The 19,676-nt window shown below is 40.8% G+C and overlaps 1 protein-coding gene across 1 annotated transcript in view; it reads left to right on the top strand.

Annotated features, from left to right (window-relative positions):
* The window catches only part of HSD17B12 (hydroxysteroid 17-beta dehydrogenase 12), a 70,415-nt gene that overhangs the window by 16,716 nt on the left and 34,023 nt on the right, over positions 1-19,676 (top strand). Inside the window, 2 exon segments of the mRNA XM_015864491.1 lie at positions 6,960-7,006; positions 10,891-10,966. Of these exon segments, the coding sequence (XP_015719977.1) occupies positions 6,960-7,006; positions 10,891-10,966 (123 nt within the window).

Consider the following 19,676-nt stretch of genomic DNA (forward strand, 5'->3'; position numbering starts at 1 on the left):
ATTAGGTACAGATGATCTTTATGATGAGGATTCCTATTTCAGCAAATTAAATTGGGGATGGAATTGAAGTTTGTGTAATTCCTGCACCAAGTTTTCTGTTTTTATTTAATAAAAATGCAGGGAGTTGCTGCCGTCTTATTAACTTGCAGCCGGCATGCTTATCTTCTTTGTTCTTTGTTAAATATGAGCTGGCATGTGTTAGACTGCGTTAGTGTTCACTCTTTGGGACTTCAGTGGTTTCTAAATTTGGCATTGCTAAGCCGGTGCCCTGTTTGCTCGAATCAATTGGGGCTGCTATTTTTAGCAACAAAAGGGAATTGAAATAGCAATTTTCTTTCCATGTAATAGATCCCCAGGAGGAATACTGATGCAAGCTCTCTGTCATCCCATATTCTCCCCCTCCCCAAAAGCACTCAGACGAAAGGCAGCTGTCACGGTTTGCGGCTGTATTAATCTTTAATCAATCGAGTGTTTTCTGCATTCAGGTGTTCAGGGAAAAAAGGGTCACGACGAGGATCTGCCTAGAATAACTGAGCACTCGTGCATGATCTGTGCAGTCAGGACTCGGTGGGTAGCGGCAGGGAATAGACAGAGTGGCTAAAAATAGGATTTGCTTCCAGTGTTTCTCTGGTCTATTTTTGATGCTTGATTTTGATAAGGTTGATTGGACTCTTGCTAAAAATAGCCGTTCCTAGCAAGTTGAGGACAAAAAGTAGAATATTTTTAACCAGCACAGACTAAAGTACTTTTGTTGGCTGGAGATAATCTAGAAGCTTGGTATTGGTCAATTGCCAGTGATTTATATAAATCTGTAATAGATGAAGCACTGCTTGATGCCAAGCAGGGATAGTCTCTTCTCCTCTTGCCAGCTTTTGTTTTCCCCAGGAGCTGTCATATTCTTAATATAGCCTCTGCGTTTCGTAGCAGAAGAATCTCGAGTCTTTAGTTATTTATGCAGTGTACTTCAAACCTATGCTAAGGTTAGCTATGCTAGGAAATTTCTCCGAACTGTACTGCTTAAAAAAGCCACATAGCTTCCTGGTTTATTCCTTATGTTGTTTCTGCTACAGGAGGATGTTTGCTGTGAAGAAAGAACCTCATGTTCTTTGGAGTCTGTCCTGCAGGACAGGGGCTGCTCTCCTGTGTGAGTGGAGAAATGTCTGGGAAACGCCCTCTGCAGTGCCATTTTGACAACGAATTTGTCCAATTCTCCTTGGGCAGCAGTGGTGGCTGTGCTGCCCTCCTGAAGATTGAGTTGTTGGCTTAGTTTGTTGGCAAGAAGAGGACAGTTAGACCCAAACTGCAGGATTCACCTCTTCCTGGAAGGAACAACTTGGTTAGTAGCTTGAGCCTTCCTTGAGTGCATCTGAAGTACTTTGAAGGGCTCCCTTAAAATTCATGCTTTTCTTAATGAAAACAGGAAAACGACTAAACTTAAATAAATCTGTAGTTCTGAGAGGCTAGTAGAGAACACTAACTAACTGTCATTAGCACAAGGAGTATGCTTGGTGCTGTTTGCTAGCAGCATTATGGATACAGCATTCCATGCTTTATCTTCATTAAGCATCTCTGAAAGCGTATTTTGCTGTAGGAGCTGTGTGCTTGTATCTGAAGGCAGGCTAGATCTCTAAGCTTTGTCTTCCCTGTTGTCTAACCTTGAGTTGGGGAGTCACGAATCTCTAATCTTGTTTCAGCGTGATTGCTCTGCAGAGCTGCAGTCAGATTCTCTGCGCTTGCTGCTGCTCACTCTCCCTGTATAAATGCTGCTCCTTGCTCATGTCGTGAGGCAGGATTTCTGCATGCCTGCCTCATGCCCTGCTGCACCATTCTCTACTTTTGTTTTTAAGATATCCTTGCTGGATAAGGAGCAAGCAAAAATGTTCTTTCAGAGCCTCAAATATTCACTTCCTTCAGTGACTGTACTGCTGTGGTCATACTTTATCTCACCTGTGGGACTGCAGTCACCTTTGTAAGAGCAGATAATGCTTACCTAGCATGCCTCTTGAGAGGAGGTACATGTTCCCTAGATCACCTCTTCCTTGGGAAAGCAGTAACTGTTGCAAACAAAAACAAACAAACAAACATTTGAGCATAGGTTCATTGCCTGCACTGATGCCTTATCTTGAGCCATGGGGTTTCTGGGGGATGTGGGTGCTGCTGGCAGCATTCATGTATGGGTGACCCTTTGCAGGCCTTCTGAGGAAAGTCTGGTTTTTAGTCCCTGAAGCTGTGTACCACTGGGCATATTCATCATCTTATGCACTGAAGTCACCGACTGCTTAAACAGTGTGTTTTATAGACTTGGTCTGTGGCATGTCACAACAGAGAAGTTCTTCCCTTTCAGTGCAATACCAGGCATGTCACTGACTGCTAAGGTCATTGATCTTTGCTGTCTTTGTCAAGGGTTGCCTTGAGTTTGGCACCACCTAGGTGGTGACTCAGGTGTTTATGAATTGTGTGTGGAGTACATGGGATGAGCTGTGAAATGGGCTGTGTGAAGCATTGTGAAGCAAAGAGGTTTGGTGGTGGTAAGGGTTATAGAATGAACTGCGTCTATTGACAGCTAGTCTGGTAGGGGCAGCTAGGGTAGATTCCTATGTGTCTTTGTCCTAAATTTAAGATATCCTTGTAAGAGCTCAAGGATACATGAGCAAACTCATAGTGGAGCTTGTGATGCTTTTGCCATGCAAGAAGCAAAGTTATGGCGCGGCTTTTTGGGAAGAGCTGCTATACTGACCTAAAGCAGAGATTCTGATTTACACAAATGGTAAGTGGTAAGGATAATGCTGCAACTGAAAATGTGAACTGATGATCTGAGTTCTTGTGCCACTGATTTGTTAGTATACATACAGGGGTAACTGAGAGGTCTTGAATCTGTTCTGTACTTACTGTAGTATATTTAATACTGTATTTTGGGACTTTCAGTTGCTTATAAAATTCTGTAGTAAAATACCTATGATTTTATAGAATGATTTGTAGTGTGCTGAACATGGCAACCAGTACTCCAAAAGACACTGATACCTGTTAGGGAACAGTAAGGTTGAGTTTAGAAAGGCTTTCTTCTCTTCTCAAGGCTGGTGGTTTGGTGGGACTGCTGCACTTTCTGCTGTAACATGTCAGAACACCTTCCACTCTTGAAAAGAGCTAAGACCTAAGATCCTCCTGATCTTTTTTTATACTCTTCCTGTAGCATTTCCTGCAAAGATCAAATGACGTAAATTTGTTGTATGCTTTGTTGGGTGGTGTGGATCCACTTTTATGTGGATAATAGCTATTAAATGAATAGTGTTTGATTGCTGGGAGCTGGAGTTGATAGCTAAAGTAATCTCTTTCACTTATTTGTTCTGATGAAGTAGGAGGCTTGATGTCAATACAGCACAAACAGAAATATGTCCATGTTCGTTGTACAAATTCACTTCAAGTTCCAGTGAGATCAGCCATATATTTGCATGTGTTTCCCATCAATGCTCTGGCTGCCACTGAAGGAAACAGCATAAATACAGAGCTGCCAAGTAATAGACAAAATGTATTTGCTGCTTTTCTACATAGTACTTGTGTGTGTTTTCTCCCTGACCCCCAGTTCTGCAGAATACAGATACTGATGGATGATAGGCACGTAGATCTGTGATTTTGAGTGCCAGTGGCTGTAGTGTTAGGAGAATGAGAGTAGAGATTAAAGCCCAGTAGATCCTCTTGACAGGAAACATTTGGATTGTCTGGTGTGTTAAACATACCTGACTTTAGAATTGGAACTGTTATTACTCAGTTGCACCATGAAAATGTGTTGTTGTGTTGGGTAGGTATATTCAACTACAGAACTTGGGAGAAGAAGTTTTCATTTTGAAGATATACACTTGAATACCACAGTGTTTTTTGTTTGGGGACCTAGATACCATGCTGAAAGTTCTTTGCCCATTTTTACTGTAGGCTGTATCCCATGCCTTGGTGGATTTTTCAGTCACTTGTATTTGTGTGGTGTACACTGGTGATTATTGTCAGGGGAAGACAAGTGTTGACTTCTTTGCCTGAAATCAGTGAGTGCCTTGCTACCAGCTTCCATTCAGACCAACTTTAATTCAGCCAACTCCCACACAAGCTTCCTGGGCATTCTTCTCACTTCTCTTCAGGAAAGCGCAGATGGCTGAAGTGGGAAGCTACTACAGCTCGTCTGACTACTGAGTAAATGTGGATAGTCACACTTAGGAGCTGGTGCAGCTTTCTTGTGCAGACAATAACTAATTCCTACTCTGCTTGCTTTGCCTTCTTTAAGCTCTGCCAACTGCAGTCTGTTTGTAACTTTGCTGGAAGGCAGTCTGTAGAAGAAACAGAATTTAAATGATTAATCTACACTTGGAGTTAAACTGGCTTCAACACGTCAAGGTGATAGTTAAAACTGAGTTAAACTAGTGTACGTAGCTGGAGTAGTTAAAGCTGCAACATTTGGCTTCAGAGTGGAAGACAGACATGTATGTAATCACTGTGAAAACTAAGTGTGCAAGAGTTAACAAAACCTCTTTTTGTCATCCTCCCCATCACACTCGTGATGCAGATAATCCAAAATATGGTGGAGGATAAGACAGTTGAACCTTGTCTTCAGTGATGTTTGTCCAGCCAGTTGCCTTCACCCCACCTCTCTTCATTGCTTTCAGCAGTGGATCAGATAAGCAAGACAAATATCTGGGATTGCCGTTGTGCTTGCACTCTTAGGTACTAATTCTTTGAAGTGTTGCAGATGCTTTTGTTAGTCCCTGCCTTACAGAGCATACACTCTCAGCTACAGTTGCTAAAGGCTGAACAGTTAGTGGTGTTGTAAAATGCAAAGTACTTAGAAATTCTGAACTTGTTATTTGAGAATGAAACTCAAAAATAAGTCCTCAAATTTTGAATCAGAAGGTAGAGAAACTGTCCACAAGTGCTCGATGGAGGAGCTCTTCTTAAGGCACCTCATTAGCTTTGGAATGAGAGAAGCAACTCATTTCAAACAGTCACTGAAGTCAAATGTTATTCAGCCTGGGTCGACTTAAAATATGTCCAGTTATTGTTCTAAAATGGTGTTGGTACATATTCTAAGGTGGTGCTGGTTCATATTTTCTGTGCTCTTGCTTATTCCATTATTTTGCTGAAAAAATAATGAACCGTGTGAAGATCAGCAATACTGAAATTGAAGCTTGATGGTCCTAGAACTGAAGGGATGATACCATCTTGCAGGGCTATAATGCCATGTGGCTAAATGGTTGTTGTGGTATTGACACAACTTGGATTACAGGCAGGTGGGCTCCTGCGAATGTATTCTTGATTACTTTTCTGAGGCCTTTTTCTGTTGTTTAGACCACTGCTTTACCTTTCTAAATTTGGATTTCTATCTATAGCAAAGCTTACTCACACTTGCCTAATTATAGTTGAATAGGAATTGGCAAAACAGTGTGACACACTCTCATGACCTTATGAATACGTTTCACAGGGGCTAACAATGCAGTGGGTAGAACTGATCGCTAGCCATCACATCCTCTGCATGCAGTGTGTGCTAGCATACTGGCAGTACAGTTGTGTATCTTCACCATATTGGAGCTATGATGTCTTGCAAACAAACTTTGAAATGAAGGAAAGGGTAAATGTATGTGTGTATACTTTCATGTAGGGTTATCTATAAATCTAGCTTGAGTCAGGGACGTTACTGAATCTCATTCCTAGGCTATTATTGCATTGTTGACTTGCCATTTGAGCTGGAATAGGACCTTTGCTGGCAGCTTCATCACTTGTTATTATGTCTACTTATTTATAGCTAGCGGCAGAGAAACCGAAATGGTTACAGCATTTCCTAGCTGTTATTACTCAAACAGAAGTATACTGGCTACTGTTTGCATTCCAACTGTTTTGGGTGATCCACAGTGACTAATCAAACCATCTGCAAACACGTTTCCCTCTGCTGCCCTGGGGGTAAGCTGCTGCTAGATGCAGTGCTGGTTGCGCACCTCATTCAGCTGTGCTGGGGTATGGGTGGGCTTGGGAATTGAACCAGAACTCCCCGTTTGGTTTTCAGAACTGTTAAACGAGCCCTGTTATTTGAGGCATGCCTCGGTTCAGGGCTAAGCTGTTCTGATCTGTCTGAGGGCAGCTGGATAAGTATGGTGTGTTCTGTAGCCACTTAAGAGAGCAGAGGTGGATGAAGGAGTGGTGAGCTGCCAATGTAAGAATGTTGAGTTGTAGGAATTGGAGCTGATGGGAGTGAATAGTTGATAGAAGGAAGTGGTGCTGAATGTGCTTGCTCCAACAGTAGTTGGGAGAAGTGGATGAGGGAATTGCTGTTTAGTGAGTAAACTGAGATGATCAGCTACTGGTGTGGTGAGCCCCAGAATAATCTGTCAAACTAATGGCATGTTGAGTCATTCAGTGATTTTCAGCGTGTGGAAAAGAATCCTAGAAAGACTTGAGGCTTGACACAGATACCAGTCCGCCCACAGGTGAAAAAACTCTAGATGCAACTGTCTGCTTTGGTCAGTCAGACTTGCTGGTGGCAAGGCATTGCAGTCGCAGGGATCTGAAAACTCCTGGAGGGTCTTAAATAGGTGTCTTCTGCTTTGAGACATTCTGTCCATGTAATAAAATATTGAATTCTTACAGGCTTTAGGATGCTTTTTATTTTGCTATATATAGTGTATGATGTTTAGAAATATCTTAAGGCACGTTGCTTTGGAAGTAGCATAGCAGGCCAAAAAACTGGTGTGAGAAGAGGTGCTAAACACGATTCTTGATGCAACTATAAGGCCCATAACTCTTTCTTTACTTGAAAAGGGTAGTGGGAGCTTCCTGAGAGACATCTAATAAATTTTCAAGTTGTATGCCTATTCCAGAGACTTATTGTCTCTTGGCTAGAATAAGTACCTCGGTAGCCTGCTAATGAACACTTATTGCAGTTATTGCTGTGAAGCAGCTAATGGATGTCCATCTTTCTTTCCTAGTGGTCACTGGAGCTACTGATGGCATTGGAAAAGCCTATGCAGAAGAGGTAAGAATTCTTATTGTTTGTAACTGTCCCAATTCTTTGCAAGATGTCAAGCAGCAGGCCTTGTCCCTTCATCTTGTTTTAATACATATGTGTGGAGATTGAGGTTTTTTGTGTTGTTTCTCTCTGGTGGCTAAGCTGAAAGTCAAATCTCACTTATTTATGACTTCAGTTTTCAGCACTCACCTTGTCCTATAGTTTTTACTTATTTAGTTACTGTAATTATTTTCACCTACCCCAAGCTTTGGAATTTTCTTTTGGTATTTCCAGGCACTGTCTGAATGGCATTTCTAGCTGCCTGCACTGTGTTCTAATTATTCCCCATGGTTTATCAAGTCTCTGAAGCTTGGGTTTTCTATCCATTTTACTGTGCTTTTGCTCTTGATGAGTATGCAGGTTCCACATATGGTACTGCAGTTTATTGTTTAAAGAGAGAAAGTACCTGTTCATATGGGGTGGTTTAGCCTATGAGCCCAGAGAACATCATGACAAATAGTGCTGACTACAGCAACCTACAGCAAAAATATTTTTAAACTCCAGCATCAGTATCAAAATGAGCCTGTTTGTATTCATTTTTTGCCTTCTCCAAGGCACTCAGATGATTGTGTGAGGTAATGATCTGTGAGGGATCCTCTTTTTCAGGAGTTTTCTGTTTCACAGGGACCATGGTCCTCATTAAGGGGAGCCCTCACTCTTCAGACTCCCCTTCCATCCCAGTGTGCCCTGCCATGTGCACTCCTTCCCCCAGGCTCCTTGCTGCTTTGCAGATAGGAACACCCAGCCCTACTAAGGGGGAAGGCTGATGTCAAGAGCACCTGATTCTTGTGCAGGGCTGACAGCTCCTACATGCCAAATTATGCCAGTTACATGGCCCTGAAGCAAATTATGCAACACTTAAATAACTGCCTAGAGCAAGTGGAAGGAGGTTGTTGTGCCCAGGGCATAGTGCTACTGGGAGGAAGTCCTCTGATGTGCAAGATACCCCCCTGAACATTGTGGGTTGTTGGTTTCGAGCTCTATGTGTTAGGTTATCAGGTGAGTGAAACTACAGTTTTGCTTTGTGTTCTGCTGGTGTCTGTGAGAGCTAGGCTGCCTTTGAACACAAATGTGTGCTGCTGGCAGACTCCTGTTACATGTACACCTAGTAGGAAAGCTGATTTGTTAAGTATGAAGCCCTGATGGGAAACATGGGCTGTTTCAGTTTTTTTGCTGGTGTTACTGTGGGCACAGAGCACTCTAGAGGGTGCAGTCATTCTAGAGCTATAGAATAAGATGTACTTTCCCCTTTGAATATTTAGGTGGATGATGGATGTTTAATTACATCAAGTGAATAGAGGGTGAAATATGAAATACCCTGGAAGATTTCTCAGTCTTTCAGTTAACTCAGGTTTGTCTGCCTTCCTAAGACTGCCAGCAGAGGCTTGACTTTCTACTAGGAATTCCCTTCAGGTTACTATAAATGCCACTGGCATACACAGCTGCTTGGGTACTCACAGCTGTGAATATAATCATGCAGATTATTTCCTTCTCTTTGGAGGAGTTGAAGTGAGTAATGTAACTGTTGAGATCTCCTCTTCAAAAGTTCAGTATCATCTCTGATTATTGGTGGGAGAGTGTTAGAAATTGGTGAATTCCCCGGTTGTATTCTGCGGTGGTTGCTTTCTTTATTTTCCAAGCATTAAGCTGCTTTTTACTCTTTACATTGCTGTAATAATAATATTTGTTCCTTGCTCAGCATTGATATCCTTTTCACGATGGTGCTACCCCTTAATGAACAGTGCTCTGCTAAATGCAAGTGCTCTCTGTCCAATGCTTGCCTTTGGTTCCAGTGCTTGTCTTTGGTTCCAGTGGAGCATCCTTGCTTTCTTCCTTGTTTTTTAATGAGGGAATACTCAGAACTTGGTATTTATTGACCCACTGTTGCTATACTCCTGATTAGCAAAAGCAAACAGAAGAAATTTCATCTTGGATGATAAACTACAGGTTGTGATCTAGTTGAGTGCATGATGATGCATATCTGCATCTCTTTAGTACTGCTCTTGCTGTACTTGCTCTAACAAGAGCTCTAACTCTACTTTCGGGAGAGCTGTCAATCACACTCCTTTCTTTGAGAGAAAGAGTTTTAACAGCAGCTATGTTTTGCTATCAAAGTGGAAAATGTGGTAGTTACTAACATTGGATTTATGGAAATTAGACTCCTACATCCACCAACTCAATTTAAAACGATGACTTTTGCTTGCATCAATTAATCCTTGAGCTGCAGGAGCATCTTCCCATTGTGCTACTCTAGATTAGTTTTTGTGGTTATTTTAAGGTCTTCTCATTTGGCGTTTTCATCTTGACGAGGTCAATGGCCAAAGATCCCAGTTTAATGGCTGGTTATTTACAGTGTAAATGGATCTTCCTCATTCCTTATATGAACAATGTAATCAGTTACTGGAACATCAGAGGATGATTTTTTTCTCTTTGGACAGCTGTGATTTTTTTTCAATTCACTAGGCCTGTATCAGTGAATATTCAAAGACACGGCAGAACTCTATCGGGTTACATCAGTCAGTGAGCACTGTATCTTTTCTAAGACATTATTTCTTTTGGATGATACCCATTCCTAGTTACAAGGTGGTTTCTTAGACATTTTTCGTTCTCTGTACTTAAATGATTCTTCTGTCATTTGGTTTCCATTTCTGGATTTGATATGAGCTTCTCAGGAAAACTCTTCAGTGTCAACATAGCAGCACTTTCTCAAGTTGCTTTTGCTGTGGAAGTTCTCAGAGTTGCTGGGAGTCTGCTAACTTACTGTAGCAATGTGACTTGATCTGTTTTGGGGACTGGTACAGTTTGACACACATCTGTAAGATGAGGTACCTGCTTGAAGCAGTCTGTGAGCCCAGAGCTCCCTGCTGACAGAAAGCAAGCTGTGTGTCAGCAGTCTATAGTTTGCACCTATGAGGAGTAGCTGTAGGGCTTTCCTGCCCCTTGGTACCTCAGCTGTTTCACAGTAAGCAGATTATTGTCAAGATTGTCCTCAGCATCACAGGCAGAAAAACTTTTAGGTAAACCTTTTGACTTTGCTTTCTTGATCCTGTGGAACCGGAGAAAGCTATCTTAATCCCTTCTTCTCTTTTCCACCATCTCCAAAGCTTACTGCTTGAGTTTATGAAGAAGCTGTTCCAGTAAGCTATCTGCCTGGAACAATAGGGTACAGTGTTTTTACTTCTCATTGGAATGGGCATTTGCAAAAGAAAGGCTGTTTGTTTTCCATTGCTGTGTAATTCAGGTATCTAGCTGTCTTTCTGCAATGTTCAATTGTTAGATCCCATTACAAGCATGCAAAGTTAGATCTGATTTTGATGACCAGGATACACTGTGGCCACAGCTGAATTTACACAGATAGTTCCTTCAGAGAAGCAATGTGAGTTAAGTTGACCTTTATTACATATGAATAGGCAAAGAGTAGAGCCTGGGTTCTCCCTAAGTAAGTTGCTAAAGGAAAGAGGCATTCAGTGCAGGAGTAATTTTGCAACGCAGGTGTTGAAGTGACCTTGGATATCGTAACTGGGCATTTTGAACTTAGTTGTGGATAGTAGCTTCTTTGGTATGACTTTCAGAAGTGTAGAAAGACTGTAAAATACCTGCTTTTGATTATCTGCTGCATACGTGTGCTTGCACACCTGTATGGGATGACAAAGAATATAATAAGTTTTCCACGAGGGAATTCAAGTGTACAAGCACTTGTCCTGTTTTTCCCCTCCATATCTCTGTGTGAAACTGTAACTCTTCAAACTTGCTGGTCATTATTACAATATTGACCAATCCCTGCAGTAATTAGGATGCTGATTTGGAAGTGTTGTATGACTGTCCTTATGTCTCCTGTTTGTTTTTTTCAGTTGGCAAGACGTGGAATGAAAGTGGCTCTAATCAGTCGGTCAAAAGAAAAGTTGGACCAAGTTGCTGGTGAAATAAGTGAGTTGAAAACTTCTTCCTTACATTTCACATATGTGCTTATAATTAAAATAAATGTTAATAATATGTTAATTTCTTACAGGCTGATATATACGACTCTAGTTAAAAAATAAAAAGCTTGTTTTTGTCCACAGCACAAATATTACAGACATAAATGATAAAGGCCTTGCTAAATAACTTTGCAGATGTTCTTTTTTTATCTTCCGGGGACAGTAGGTTTTATTTCTGGTGATGAGGCACTGGAACAGGTTCTAACCCAAGCCATTTTGTGGCAGGGTTCTATGAATATGTACTTCTAAAACTGTTAGTGTTGCATAAGAACTGCCTGCCAAGTCAGACTGAAATACCACTGATTGTCGTGATAGGCATCTCGAAAGGTAATGAGGAGAGAAACATGTAGCCATTCCTTCACCCGAATATTACCTCAGCTTGAAGCAAGTATGATTTCATGGGTTTCAACCACAAAGGTGTTTTCTTTGTTCCTTATGTTATTCACTATATAACAAAGCATACAGATTTACTGTGAGTATGAGTGGTTGTTTCCCTCCTGCTCCTCTAATTTCATTTTGTTTTGGATAAACTACTCAAAGATCATTGTAAAGAGCTGGGAGCTCTATTAGGGTAACAAATGTTCGTAGTCATGGGAATGTGGGGAATGAGTTACAGTGCAAGTTTAAGAGCCTATGCTAGGGACTGTTTCTTCAGTAAGCATCTAGTAAATGGCTATATATAAGAAAAAGAGAGTAACTTCAGTTTTCCTATCACAAATGTAAAATCGATACTTGTATGGGGTCAGTTAGTTTCCTTATGTCTCTTGCAAACAAATGATTTTCCAACTAGAGCAAAGTATAACCATAATGCAGAAAAATTCCTACTGTAATCTACATCTCTTTTATTAAGGCAGATTTAATATGAGTTTATTAGTTTATGCATAGTATGTCAAGATAAAAGGAGAAATGTAGCTTTGTGTGTAGAGCTGTTTGATAAGCAGGAGTGGGAGTTGTGTGCTATAAAGCATGTTTCTCAGTATAATGATGTTGGATAATGAAGGCTTTAAGATCCTTCTTCTGTGTTACTTATTTTGCTTAGACTTTCCTAAAATGGTTTGTGTATATAATACAGGTAACTGTAAGAGCTGCTCTCTTTCAGAGGTCATAACAGACTTAAGCCAAAATAATACAGTTAAAACTTCCATTGAATTTGCTAGTGGCACCACTTTACTATGAAATGTAATCTAGAAGTATACACAAACCGTCTTGTACTGTTGTACTGGACTGCTTAGTCTAACGATAACTTAATCACTAAAGGGCTTCAGCTTGCTTATTGATGACTATTTTACTAGTTTGCTGAGAAAAATGGGGCATACAGTTCTCTTTAAATTAGTTTAAATGTCACTGTATGTAACTTTAATGTTCACTGTAAGACAGCAGGTGAAACTGTTTTCTAGAGAGAAAAATCTTTGTGTGTATATTTAGATGGTAAAGAGCATCCTTATTAGAACTGAGATGGCATCAGATCGTACCTTCTAGTTTGGAAGTAATTGTCCCTGCTTGTTAGTATCCTTCATTTAAGAATGTCACTGCAGTGTCCGATCATACCTCCTTTACACTAATCTTGTCAACGCATCAGCAGAGTAAATCGGCTGTACGGATACCACTGCTTGGGTAACCTGTGTGAGTACTGAAGCTTACTGCTAATACTGAAGTTGGAGCTACAGTCTATTTGGTGGTCAACTGCAGCATCTGGGTAATAGATTGCTGCGTATGTGGGCACGCAGCTGTGTTTCTTACTGCGCTGTATACAGGTATCTTCCTAAGTAAAAGCTGAATTGCTGGAAGTTTTCTACAAATATCTTGTTCAAGAAACAAATGCTTTCTTAAGCGTGAAGTGACAAGCTTTCTGAAAATGGTCATAACCCTTTCTGAACCAGTCTGGAAATCTCTTTCTCCCTGGAACTTGATCATGATGCTGACAAGACAGATAAATCTACTGCTTTGAGCTTTCAACGCCAAAATGATGGCTGCTGAGAGAGTTCTTCAGATGGGGGGGAGGGGAAAGTACATCTACTTTTGTAGAGCTGCCTGTAATACATAATTACTGTTAGGCCTCACCCAAACATTTTTCTGCTTTCTCTCCTAAATGATTCTGAAATGAGATGACTCATATTGGGTTTTCAGAACATTCTTTTGACAACACTGAGCTACTGAAATGTATACCTTGTTCATTGTAGCATATGCTAAAGGATTAGGATAGTCTGTATAATCAAGCAAATCAGAATAGTGCTTTCAGATCCTAGTAGGCTTTAGCTGTACAGCAGTTTCTTGTACCCAGGCTCATGATGTGGTCTCTGCAGTCTGTTCAGATGTTGCCATGTGTAAGATGGGCATGTATGGCTTTTTCTCTCTTTTCTTTTTTTTTTCATTTTTCTTTTTTGAAAGAATCATCGTGGATTTGCAAGCAGAAAAACTTCAGTTATTGCACTGTTGCCAGCAGGTTTGTAGGTATGTTCTGAGCAGACTTGGGAAGAGCTCCAAAGAAACTCACTTTTTAGGGGTTGAAATGTGAAGGATATAATGAAAACCAGCCTATTGAGGAGAACGCTGTTAAGAGTTTTCCTTTATGGAAATCTGTCAAAAGGAGAATTTGGTCTTATTGTACATTGTTAGCTGGTGGCTGACTAGGACAGGCAGTAGTGTTGTGCATGAGCTGTGAGGAGGGAAGAAACAAGCAACTCGTTGGCAGTCTGTCTCTAATACTATTCAGCAATTACTGTCCAAAACGTTATTGGTTTTGTTCCTGAAGTCACTGATTTTTAGAATTGTCTTGATTCTGCTACGTATGATACTGCAAAACCTTCTATTAACATTAGAATCTGCACTTGATGACTATTTACTTAGCACATAGTGTTTTTCAAGTTGTTTAACCGTCTTGAACTACGCTGTGATCCCATATACTTGAGCTGCATCATAAATTGAGAGCTTTCATCTTCAGACATGGGATCTGTCATGTTCACACTACCCTTTGGTGTGCTGCAAGTATGCACAAGTAAGGAATGGGATGTGGTGCTGAAACCTGAAACATTTCTTAGGCAGATGGCTCTCACTGCTTTTTTTCCTACTTTCTTGGTAACAAAATTATGAGTGGTGCTCTGAAGCAGGCTTGATGCTGAGAACTTTGCTCATGCCTGAAGTGTTGCTGTGGTCTCTTGATGCAAATGGCCAGTGACCTGCCATGGCAAATCTGTCCTCTGCAGGATTTCTCCCAGACAGTACCTCAGATATAGGTACCCCGGAGTACTTTTCCACATGATCTCTGCCCTGTCACTTGAGTTTCCTTCCCCTACCCTTGTACATCTTACCCACCAACTCTGAGATGCAAGGAAGAACATTTGTACTTTAATAAGGGAGGCTGTGGAGCAGGCATACTTGATCTGAGGAAGGGGACATCATCTTACTTTCCCCGCATGGGGATTGACAAGGTTCACTTTCTTGATCTTAACTTGAAGGCTGACTGTGTCTGGCAGTTATTCTGACCTTTTGTGATCTACTTCAAGGTAAATTAATGTTTGCAGCCTTCCATCATTTGAGTTGGCTTTGGCTTGACATACTGTATCCTCCTGTGTTTCTTGGACTTGACAAAATTGCTTCAAATATTTTTAACTTGTTTTAATGCACTAGTCAAAGATACCATAGATATAACATTTAATATGTTGTAGCATAAGAATCTTTGATTCAGAATGAGCTCTTGGGCTTCATCTTGGGAGGGAGTTTCGTTGCGATGGAGTGAAAGTAGTTTCCCATGGGTTTGCCTTGAATGGGATCAGATGCTTACTAAAGGAGCGGTTGTTAGGCAGCGTAAAAAGCTGAAGGAGGATTCAAGCCAAAGTTGTTATTAATTTGTCATTAAATAAAATGGATGAACCCTGAATACAATTGGCATATCGTGAAAAGTTAGAGTGGTCAAGAAGGGAGCTTCTTTTTCATTGTCTTTGGTTTTTCTTTCATAACAAAGCATTCTGCTTCTGCATTTTCTCCCACCAGGCCCTCTTTTTTCTATGCACTTTTTTTTTTTTTTTTCCTCAGTGAAACTTTGCAAATATGGCATATCAGTGGGGGAAAGCTCATGTTTCCTTTAATGCACAGAAACTTAATGACTGTTTCTACTAAATAACTGTTGTTTGTTACGTACACTTTTGTGGATTCCAAAAAGTAGAGCTCTTATGCTGTTAGTCACCTTGCAAACACAACAGTTGCAATATATTGCTTATCACTTTCAGCATAATATAAACCTAGTATTACATGGAAAATAAGGACTAGATTGTGTTCAAGTGCAAGTCTGCATTGCAAATCTGTTTTAAGGCAATTGGTAGAAATCTGATTGCCTGAGAGATGTAAAAATGGGACTTCTAAGAGTCTCTGACCCAAGAAGAGCACTGGATGATCCACACAGTGCTGTCTCCTTCTACATCTTTGCTCCACGAGTGACATTTTTTAGCAAGTTGAATTGCATTACAGCAAGCCCTTTGTGTCTGTCAAAGATGTAAAAATCTGTAGCTCTGCTTAAGAAGTGCCGATGGTCACTTTTGTGTTTTCCAGGAGTATGCTGTGATGAGGAGAACGCTTAATGCCAGCTACTAGCTCACAGAGAAAGGAGGCTCTCTTGGTCTGTTTTTCACTGTGGATTTTTTAGGGGAAAAAAAAAAAACATACACAAAAACCATAAATATGAACAATAAGTGATGTTAAGATGGCTCAGCTAATGACTACGTGTGTGCTGTGCTTGCAGCAAACTCTCTTAGCATGTGCCTCACTTCCAGTGCTCAACTGGGCACTATACTGCTTTCTGTATTCTGTGCACTTACTAGGCTACTTAACAGTGTATTTTCCCTTGCAACTAACACTTTGGAGAACCCTGAAGACTGTGCTTTCAAGTTATGGGCTCCTAATTACACTATTTTTCAGTGGGTGCCAAACCCAGATGAAACTATGAGACTTAACCAATAATAGTGAATGACTGTGAAGCTGCTGACTCCAATTCATGTAGTGACTGACTCAAATGTCCTGAAGCTGCATCAGGATCAGGGGCAGATTGTTTTGCATCTTGGGGCACATCTCCTGCATTACCCACAGATGCACTGTGGCGAGCTGGATGGCGGGCTGTGTGTGTTGAGCATTGGCCGTGCCTGCAGACATAACGCTGCCAATGGGAAGTGCTGGCACGGCTTGGCTGCGCAGCCCCAGCTGTTTGCATGTGCAGCTGCTTCCAGGCTGTCTGCTGCTGTGCTTTTAGTTAGCTTGTATTTAGGACAAGCTTGATTTAGGAAAGCGTACTGTGTTGAGCATAAAATTTGAGTGAATGGGTTCATTGATTAATCCTATGTGTTGCTAAGAATGTTTTTTCTGACTTGAGAAGTGTATTGTAGAGGCAATAATATATAGCAGTGGTGGAGTCTGAGGAGCAAGCAGAGGCAAGTGTTAATAAAGTGTGTTTCCTTTGTATGTTTTCTAGTAGAAGTACTGTTCACACAAGTTAAAAACTTAGATGTCCCATTTAGCTCAAAGGGTTGTGTACTGTGGCTTTAGAGATCCATCTTGTGTTGTCTCTTTCAAAGCTGAAAAGCAAAGAATTGATTTGCATATGTGTACTGGAACTTGAAGCTGTTTAACGCATTTTTAACATTTTAAATGAGATCTGACATTTCTTACCCATTCTATTATTTTATGTGACCAGATTTTTAAAGTATTTACTGTTTTTGAAAGACATTGTATGCAGATTGTGCAATTAGTGCAGTATATAAGGAATTCCCTGGTAGTGTTGCTTCAGAAGTCAAATGAGAGGAGTCCAAATCTATTCTTTTGTACTTGATCAAATGTGTAAATGCTTATCAAATGTGTTTTAACAGCAAATTATGCTAAATTATAGGTAGGCATCTCATTATGCTATGCAGAAATGGATAGACTACAGTGTTCCTGCACAACAATTTCTGTTTGCACCCAGCTTTGCAGAGCTTTCTTTTAGGTATGGCTTAATTTATTCCTTCGGTGACCAGTTCTCTGCTTCAGGGTTTTATGGAGATATCAGTGACTTATTGTTGGACTTTTGTTTGGATACCTAACTGTTGCTGCATATCTGCTGTCTTTCTGAACACCCACATTCTCTTCCTCTGTGCAGCATCCCTCTGGATTAGGGTCAGCAGTGCCTGATGCCCATCTTCTGGTCTAGTCTCACTGCCCCTTTCACAGAAATGGATAGTGTGATCTATCCTTCAAGAGAAGGGCTGATAGAGCTGCACAAATAGGACATCTCTTCTGACTCATCCTTTTTGGTATTCAGTATGTTAGTGGACTTGGTAACTGAACCATGAATAAATGCAGGTGGCAAAAGAGCCCAGAGCCTTTGCTCTAGGTCACCTTTTCTCTATCTGTGCTTCTGTGGTCTCATTCCTGAAAGCTGTTGCAGGTTCCTCAAGGATTTTTGTTGTTTCCTCCACCTTCCCCCCAGATAAATGTTCCCATATGCCTTTGGTAATCCTGTATTACATTGTGATGTGATTTATTGTATCCCACTTCAAAACATCTTAGGTCCAAGGTACTGGGAAACTTAGAGCCACAGTTAACAGCGGATTTCTTGCAATCTTAAGTCCGTACAGAGTGGTCAGAAAAAGTGAGTAGTTCTTATACATGGCTGATTTTAATAACCTTCTATATGATGCATAGTATCAACAAATTGTACAGCGATCTGCTATTGCCTGTCAAAGTATTTAATGGTCCTTCTTGAAGACAGATTCAGTACACACTTAACATTCTATGTTCTACTTTGGAAGTCCCAAACATGATGCTTTCTGCAAATGAGTGGGTCTCTCTTACTAAACAACTAAAATGCAGAGCTGTCTGCAGCCACTCTAGTCTTGAATTCTTCTTCCTATCTGCTCTGTATAGACACAGCACTGAAAAGCAGGAGGTTTTGCTTTCATCTCTCTATTTCTCTCAATTTATCCAATTATTACAGACTGTTTCTAGAGACTAGATCCCGGATCACTGTGAGTCTTGCCACTGTCATGAAACTGAAAAGATGAGGTCCTTATTTGTGAATGCGATTTAATTGATTTACTCTTAACCAAATTTTTCTTGGCTGTATGCTGAAGAGTTGAGAGCTATTTTTTCTTCTCCTGCCACTGGTTTGCTTCCTTCTTTGGCCATTCAGAAGCTAAAGACCAAGTGAAACCTCTTCTGTATTTTTGCAGGCAGTTTCCTTGCCACATCATCAAGATGGCAATATTTCTATTAGGCTCTGAATATAAGCAGATAAGGTGTTTCAGTTCTAGCAAGTGGTTTTTAACGTACTTTTCTCTGAGCTTGAAATAACTGTAACCCATACCTACTTACAGCATGGGCCTCATGTGCCTTATCCTGAACCTTTCTATTGTAAAGGTGACTGGGTTTGTTTCAACGTATGTAGCATAAATTCAGTCCAGCCACTTTGAAAGCAGCAGTGCAAGTACTAATGTTATTTTTTAGGGACAGTCTCCTCTTGTTTCCCTGTTTCTCTGCAGGATTTGTCACCACAGAACCCATTAACACTGACACTGCCTCTGTCATACTAACAGAGCTGCTTCTCCTGACCACCAGGCTGCTGTCTGCTTTCATTTGCATCAAGGTTCATGAGACCGCTTCTCTGGGAGAACTTTCTTTCAAGCCCAGCTTATTTGGGTGTCAAAACTTCACTTCCTTAGCATTTTTCAGCCTGTTAACCAAGATGTCAGTTTGGTGGGGAGGGAAAGCTACTGCTTTGAGTTACTTAAACTTTCGTAACAGTGGCATAGGAGGTAAGCCTTCCTCCAAGGTTCTTTCAAAATTTTTATTAGCCTGTATTTAGGGCATAGATTGCTGTTAGAAACTACTGACTTCCATTTTTCAAATTCCAGTGTTATGCTTGTTTTCTGGTACTCTAGGTGCGAGATGGTGTCACATTGCCTGATTTTTTTCAGTAATAAAGGTCTGCCCCAATTTGCTTAATCATTTAGATGTGTTTAGATTTCCCTGCATAGCAAGACACTGGATGCATTATCTGTAAATTACTCTGTCTGGACTTTGGAGTTGCCTAAAAATAGCTAAGTGTTTGCTTCTCCTAGTGAGGTTGTAACTAACTCTCCTGCAGATGAAAAACCAGGCAAGCTGTGTGTCTTTCCAGATGCTGCTCAGGATGATGCTGGTGTGGTTCCTGCCATGGAGTTCTCCTTTGTCTACCTTTGGTTCTGGGCTGCTCTGGCTTTGTGTGCTTCTGTTCCTGTTCGGGCTGTTTATGGCTTTCAGCTCTGTCACTCTCTCCCTGGAGCAGAACCCCCTCAAATATTGGAGCATTCCTCACTTCTGCTCTTGTTGACTATGGACAGGGTATGTGCAGGTGCTGTTTCCATCGGAAGGTAGAACTGGACCTCTTGGGTTTCATGGACTCTTCAGCAATCTTTGCTCTCATAGTTACCTTGCATTCATAGGTGAACAGTAATGTCACCAATGTGTGGGAGTACAGGTTATTTTCCTTGTCAGCTATATTATGTTTAAAGTCGCGTGAGAGTATGCAAGTATCCTTTTAATGAACATCCTTAAATTGCTAGTTTACTTTCTGATTTTCATACATCAGACTAAGTCTTCAAAAACATTTTCTTGCCAGAACTTCTACAAACTTTAGTTTTGCGTATAAATGTTGTCTA

The sequence above is a fragment of the Coturnix japonica genome, chromosome 5, assembly GCF_001577835.2.
Source record: "Coturnix japonica isolate 7356 chromosome 5, Coturnix japonica 2.1, whole genome shotgun sequence".
NCBI lineage: Eukaryota > Metazoa > Chordata > Aves > Galliformes > Phasianidae > Coturnix > Coturnix japonica.